Here is a 6371-nt window from a genome sequence, read left to right as displayed (position 1 = left end):
AACTATTGGAAGCACCATTACCCCAAGAAACGTAAAGTTGTCTTCTCAAGGCAACGTTCCCGCCAAACCTCGAGCGTACGAGCCTGTACCCTTCCGTGGAGCTGTCTTGTAAGCCTTACTCCGGCTGCTCGCCGCCGTGATGCGGCCGTTGCGGCTATTGGCAGCCAAGCTCGCACAATAGAGCCAAGAAGCTATAAATATCATTTGGGTCCAAGGTGCAGTGTATTTGGCATGACATACCTGACGCCGGTAATGGTGCGTGGCTCGTTGATCCTCGCGCTTGACCCTGGTAAGTTGGACGACACCGTACTGCCAGTAGAAGAAAGCACGCTCCAGGACAACGCGGTTCTTCAGCTTTTGTAGTAGTAAAACACTCTTGGTATCGCGAATATGGGAGCGCCAAGCATCAAAGTGTTTGGCGCGGCCCTTTCGCTGCGCGAGGCGGCCGAGGGCGACGAGCCGTAGGGCAGTAGCTAAAACCCGTGCTTGGAGGGACAGAAGACCTTTCCTGAGCAAGCTGCTGTAGCGGTATCGAAGCGCACGCCGCCGCTTCAAGTCCTTTTCGCGCTTCCGGCTAGACTCAATCGCCCACGCAGTAAAGACTTCCTGTTCTAGGCGTGGCATTGCTCGTTCTTTGCTAAACCACACTTGACTCTGCAGTACAAAAATGTAATTAGTGTGAACTATTAGAGTTTCGTATTAGTGTGGTGACACAAAGCAGACGAACATACTGTACTGGTACCGGCATTGCACGGCTTTTTCTTCATGTTATTCGCAGATTGGTGTACCACGGAAAAAAGCTGCCATCAATGTCGAGGCTTTGTCGCCCTTGCGCACATTGTTCAGAATAGATGCTAGCGCGCACTCTTTCCTTGGCCGACAGGTCGCCTTTGTGGCCCGTGAAGTCAGTCTTGACGTAGCCTGGGGTGCAGGAGTACAGTCGAGATGCCACGCGGTTCCATGTCGACAGCCAGCGTCTTGGCGATTCCGTTCAGGGCCGTCTTTGACGCGCGATATGCGTGGTATCTACCTTGCGTATTGAGCTGAATACTGGCAATGTTGGCTGAGAGGAAGGCGGCAATCATGAGATCATTTTGCTTGGCCGCAAGCTTTAGGTTGGACATGAGCGCCTTTGTGGCAAGGAACGGGCCCACGGTGTTGACTTCCAACTGGCGCAAGAAATCTGCCTTCGTCGTCTTCGTGAGCGAGCTCTTGACGATGATGCCGGTATTGTTGATAAGCATGTCGATCCGGGCGTCAGCGCCAATCGCTGTTGCGGCGGCTGCTATTGATGCTTCATCAGCGACGTCAAGGGCAAAAATGCCTTCAGGCTCTAGGCTTTGAAGCTTGTGCGTTCATCAGGTCAGTGCTTGATGAACAAAGCAGTTGACGCACCTCGGTAGCCGAAGACGGGTTGCGTACGGCGGCAACGACGTTCCAGCCCAGGGCCTTGTAGTGTTTGACCAGCTCGAGGCCAATACCTCGGTTCGCACCCATGATGAGAACACGCTTTGCCATGGCGGGATGGAGCCTCTTGGCGATGACAATTGTACTCATCCGGCACAGCCTATCGTTATACCATGGTATCCACGGCGCCGGACTCCGTAGACCGAACTTCACAATCTGCCTTCGTGGCGTAATGCAATACACTCCACTCGCATGAAATGCTACTGTAATATCCGATATCACAAGATTTGATTTCCGGGTTGGTGGCTTTACGTAAAACAAGCTGTCTCACATCCTGGGGAATTCTTACCACGGCAAAATACTTCCATCGATGTCGTAGTACTTGGCATTGTCACCAGGTTTTACAGTATCGAGAACGGCCGCCATGCCGGCAATGCTCTCGGCTACTGTGAGCTCGCCCCGCATGTCATTCATGTCGGTTTGGACATAACCGGGATGGAGCAGCAACGTTGAGATACCCTTGGGCCCGAGCTCGATCGCGAGGGACTTGATGAGGCTATTGAGGCCCGTCTTCGACGCTCGGTACCCGTAGCAGCTACCGGCGACGTTGCATTCGATACTTCCCATTTTGGACGTGATATAGGCGGCAATTGCGAGTCCCTGCGTCTTCACGGCAGCGTTCAAGTTGGGCAAGAATGCCTTCGTGACGAGAAACGGCCCGACCGTGTTGACTTCGAATTGACGCAAGAGGTTTCCTTCGTCGCGTCTGCCAAGGATCGACCGAGGAGAATACCAGCGTTGTTGAGAAGGAGGTCGATCGGCGTGTCGGGGCCAATCGTTGATGCCGCTGCGTCAATAGACAATTCGTCGATGACATCCATGGCGACAATGCGCTCGAGACCCAGCTCATGCAGCTAGGAATTCCGAGGACTCGTACGTGGTGTATATCATGATGGTCTGCTACCTCGATTGCTGTCGCGGGGTTGCGTACAGCCGCGATTACGAGCCATCCTTTGGCCTTGTAGTGCCTGGCGAGCTCGAGGCCAATGCCGCGGCTGGCTCCCGTTATGAGTACGCGCTTCATTGAGGCCATCGTCTTCGCACGTGCAAGTCGGCAAAAAGCAAAGTGATTAACGGTGCACGGCTTGGCAGTTACCTACATACATTTTGTACCGTGCAGCCTGCGACATGTGTGTCCCCGGAATTCCCACGAGTTCGGTTAGCTCCACTGGCTGGCTTGGTGGGGCAGGCACAGTGGGGACAAGCTGTAGGGCAAGCTGTAGGCATTTGAGCTGTAGGGGTAGTGTTCCCTAAAATTTTCCAACCCTCCACGGAAAATGCACACAAACGATCAGCTCGCCAGATCCTATCTCCTGTGCGCGGTGGAGGTGCGTGATTTCCTTTAAAACGCACCCGAATCACATAGAGAGGTGCATTTCTGACCCAAACCTCGATAGTAGAGCGTATGGCAGGAGAGAGTGTCACCGGCTCTGGCCACTATTATTTAAAAATTGACGTCGAACGACACCGCCCACATACAAACCAAAAGTAGATTCTGCATTAGGTGATAAATAAATACAATACGCCAGATCCGGATAAGCCGGATACGTCAACGGAACTTTCGAAAGCGTGCGAAAGGTTGGCCCAAGTGGGCCCAATTAAGCCCATTTTGCGATTGTACCTCGACAATGGCCCACGGACCTACGGACTACGAGCATGCGTCAATCGACGAGCTCAACTCGATGATCGACTCGACGGCCGACACGATTCGCGAGCTTCGGGCTGACAAGTCCAAGATGGCCGAAGTCGCTCGTCACGTCAAGACTCTCGTAACCTTGCGTCGCCTCGTCAAGGAAGCCCAAGAGAAGGCCGCTGAGAACCAGCTAGTAGCTGACGATCTGCCGGCAGAGTTGAAGGCTTCCTCTGCAACAGCGTCCACCGTCGGAATGGATGACAACCAGGCCGAGTCCAGCGGCCACAATGACGCTGTTGTGGCAGCCTTGAACGACGAGAAGAAGAAGCTGGAAGCGTCGCTCGAAGCAGCAAAGAAGTCGCACCTCGCGCACACAGCTGCCTTGGAAGATGAGAAGAAGAAGCTCCAGGCGTCTTTGAAGGAGGCAAAGGAGGCCCACGCCACCGCTGTCGCTGCCCTGCACAAGAACACACAGGATCTAGAAGCTACGTTGGCCGAGCTCACGGCCGCAAAAGAAGCCCGTGACGCTTCCTCAACCAACAACGATGCCGATCGTCAGCGCCTCGCGACTGAGCTGGAGGTCGTCACTGCCAAGCTTATTGCTCTCGAGACGTCGTACAAGAGCGTCCAGGACGAGCTCTCGCGCGAGTCGCAACGCTATGCGATCGAGCTGGAGACGGCTAACAACTTCCACAAGCGCTTCCAGAATGATCTCAAGAAGGTGACGCAGGAACGACAGGACCTCGAAAAGAGCTTGAAGACGGCGGCCGATGACCACGCCTTTGCAATCCAAGGTTTGGAGGACGCTCTCGCCGCGAGCCGCGCGGAGCTTGAGAAGGAGTCACAGGGCTTTTTTCTCCTCAAGGCCTCCGAGGCAGATCTGAAGAGACAGCTGGAGACTCTCGAGACGACGCTGCAGGAGCGCCTTGCCGCCGGTAACAAGGCCACAGAAGAGCTTGCTGTTGTCCAACGCCAGCTCAGCCAAACTGATATCCTGCTCACGGTACTGTACCCTACGCATCCGTTGGCACGTCTATATGTATTACTTGTAGCAAGCGCACCAAGAGCTCGACCGAGAAACGAAGCGCTGGGCCAAGGACCTTGAAGCTGAGAAGTGTGCCCTCGCGCGAGCCCAAGACGAGCTGCGCAAAGTCGTTGATGCTAAAGCTGACATTATCGCGAAGCTCAAGAGCTTGATGACGGAAGTTGATACGCTTCGTGCCGCTCTGTCGTCGGCGCTCGCAACCCAGAAGGAATCAACGGATGCCATTGAGAAGTTGCGGGCTGAAGGAGAGACGAGCCGGAGCCTTCTGGCCTCACTCGCAGCCGACTTTCAAGCCCAAAAGACGGACATTGAGCAGTGGAAGGCGACTGCCGAGGCGTTGACGTCGGACCAGCAGCAACTACTCATGGATCTCGACACTGCCAAGGCCGAAGTCCACATCTTGCAGGAGACGCGCAAGACGGAACAGGCGGACGCCGAAAGCCACAAAGAGCTTCTCTTCGAGACGCAAGCGGCGTCTGAGCTCTTGGCTGCCAAACTCGAGGCCCTTCAATCCACCCACGCGGCCATTGTGACGGACAAAAAGGCCCTTGAACTTTCCGTCACAGTATTGTGTATTTATTTCCTGGCCTGAATTCATATCATTGCTGTAGGTCCTCGCAGAAGAGAAGGCGTGTCTTGTCGAGGCCGCTGCGTCGAGTTCTGAAAAGATTGCCCATCTGGAGTCTGTGGCATCGACGTCGGCGTCAGAGGTTGTGTCGCTCAAGACGGAACTTGCGAAAGTCACGAATGACTACCACGCGCTGCAGCAGTCGTACGCAGTAACTGCTACAGAGAACACGGCCGCCCAAGCGCGGGTTGAGGCTGAGCTCGCTACGGAGAAAGCTCGCTCTGCTGCTGCGAAGAAGGCTGCCGATCAGGCCACGGTCTTGCGCAAGCTCGCTGAGGCGTCGGCGAGCGGGATCAAGAATAAAGTTGCGACACTCGAAGCAGACCTCAAGCAGAAGGAAGTCGATGCCAAAGAATGGAAGCAGGCAAGTGCGACGCTCCGCAAAGAAGTTGCGGTGTTGACAGTCGCGAACGACAAGTTGGCCGCCGAATCCAAGCAGGCGTTGGCCGAAGCCGAGCGGCTGCATGCAGCGACGGATGCGATCAAGGAAGAGTGGATCCGCTTTCGCAAGGAGAACGGCAAGCTTGCTGAGACGATTGCCGAGCTGCGCAAGGCGCGCAAGGTCGCCACCGAGGAGACCAAGACGCGTGAACTCCCGGGCGCGCGCACTGCGACGTCGCAGTCGATGGAACAGCAGCGCAACTTGCTCATCGCCTTTATCGTCGTTGTTTTCATCAGCTGGACCATGAAGCAAGTTTTGTTCTAGACGCCAATAAAGCTTTTCAATAGAAAGACCAAGAAAGGGAAATAACGTGAAAATTTCGCCCTTGACCTTTGGTAAACCATCGAAGTGCTTCGATCGAATGAGCAACACCCGCGTGGAGGAGAATCTAAGCGCGGGTGATGTACCATCGTAGCAAGGCCATAAGCTGTTAATGGCCATGGTTGTGCCGGTAGCAGCAGGTTCTTGGTACCGGTACTTGCGGCGCGCTGATCAGATCCCTCTGGCGGAAATTATCCGGTCATCCGGATGGGCGTGGATCGGCGGGTGGCGGCCGCGGAACATTTCCGGGTTTTAGCGTGTGGTCGGACGCATGTCGGAGGCGCCGATCCAGTACTGCGTGTGCCAGCAGGTGGACAGCGGTACGTGTGCATCTTGTCGACGAGATGCTTCTCCGTGTATGGTCGGTCACTCATGCTGGCTTCGTAGCGGGGCTCATGATCGAGTGCAGTCGCGGTACGGGCGGCTGCAATAGCTGGGTGCACCCCGCCTGCTGCGGACTCGTTCTTACCGAAACAGAGCTCGAGGCCATCGACAGCTACATTTGCCCGCTCTGCGAGTCGCCGGACGACGACTTTAGCAAGATGGCGGCGGTCAACACGAAGCGGGCCAACAAGATGGCGCTCAAGGCGCGCGAGAAGTCCAAGCAGCCCAAAAAGGACAAGAAGAAGAAGGAGAAGAAGGAAAAGAAGGAAAAAAAGCGCAAGCGCGAGAAGAGCGGCGACGACCACAAGTCTTTGACGTGGAAGTGCAAGGCGTGCGCCGGAGTAAATGACGCGCCCGACTCTGTCTGCGCGTTCTGCGACGCGCCCCGAAAAAAGTCATCGTCATCTTCCTCCTCGAGCCACAAGCGGTCCAAGACGGGCGAGAACGACGA

At 55.5% G+C, this 6371-nt stretch overlaps 4 protein-coding genes across 4 annotated transcripts in view; 2 read left to right on the top strand and 2 right to left on the bottom strand.

Moving 5' to 3' along the window:
• Positions 1–905: 905 nt before the first annotated feature.
• On the bottom strand, positions 906–1518 carry SPRG_15939 (hypothetical protein; the record flags this gene model as incomplete). Its single annotated transcript, XM_012355189.1, has 2 exons — positions 906–1346; positions 1396–1518. 2 exons carry the CDS (start codon positions 1516–1518, stop codon positions 906–908), a joined length of 564 nt encoding a protein of 187 aa, XP_012210579.1.
• Positions 1519–1752: 234 nt separating this feature from the next.
• SPRG_15938 (hypothetical protein) lies at positions 1753–2500 on the bottom strand (the record flags this gene model as incomplete). The annotated part of the gene is made up of 3 exons (XM_012355188.1): positions 1753–2138; positions 2189–2321; positions 2372–2500. The coding sequence occupies 3 exons, from the start codon at positions 2498–2500 to the stop codon at positions 1753–1755; spliced, it is 648 nt and encodes a 215-aa protein (XP_012210578.1).
• Positions 2501–3080: 580 nt separating this feature from the next.
• On the top strand, positions 3081–5561 carry SPRG_15937 (hypothetical protein). Its single transcript, XM_012355187.1, has 3 exons — positions 3081–4103; positions 4153–4710; positions 4757–5561. The coding sequence occupies exons 1-3, from the start codon at positions 3096–3098 to the stop codon at positions 5477–5479; spliced, it is 2289 nt and encodes a 762-aa protein (XP_012210577.1). The 5' UTR covers positions 3081–3095; the 3' UTR covers positions 5480–5561.
• A 246-nt stretch (positions 5562–5807) lies between these two features.
• Positions 5808–6371, top strand: part of SPRG_21646 (hypothetical protein) — a gene marked incomplete at both ends in the record, with an annotated part of 3909 nt that continues 3345 nt past the window's right edge. Inside the window, 2 exons of the mRNA XM_012355186.1 lie at positions 5808–5856; positions 5924–6261. Of these exons, the coding sequence (XP_012210576.1) occupies positions 5808–5856; positions 5924–6261 (387 nt within the window). The remainder of the gene's footprint in view (positions 5857–5923; positions 6262–6371) is intronic.

This window comes from Saprolegnia parasitica, assembly GCF_000151545.1.
Source record: "Saprolegnia parasitica CBS 223.65 unplaced genomic scaffold supercont2.214, whole genome shotgun sequence".
In the NCBI taxonomy this organism is placed as follows: Eukaryota; Oomycota; class Saprolegniomycetes; order Saprolegniales; family Saprolegniaceae; genus Saprolegnia; species Saprolegnia parasitica.
The sequence above is the reverse complement of the archived record's forward strand: the minus strand, read 5'-3'. Positions and strand labels throughout refer to the sequence as shown.

Excerpts from the sequence above, each read along its gene's own strand:
- SPRG_15937 (XM_012355187.1), top strand. The coding sequence starts at position 3,096 with ATGGCCCACGGACCTACGGACTACGAGCATGCGTCAATCGACGAGCTC. Across the intron at positions 4,104-4,152 it reads AAACTGATATCCTGCTCACG|CAAGCGCACCAAGAGCTCGA; the intron begins GTACTGTACCCT and ends TATTACTTGTAG. Across the intron at positions 4,711-4,756 it reads CCCTTGAACTTTCCGTCACA|GTCCTCGCAGAAGAGAAGGC; the intron begins GTATTGTGTATT and ends TCATTGCTGTAG.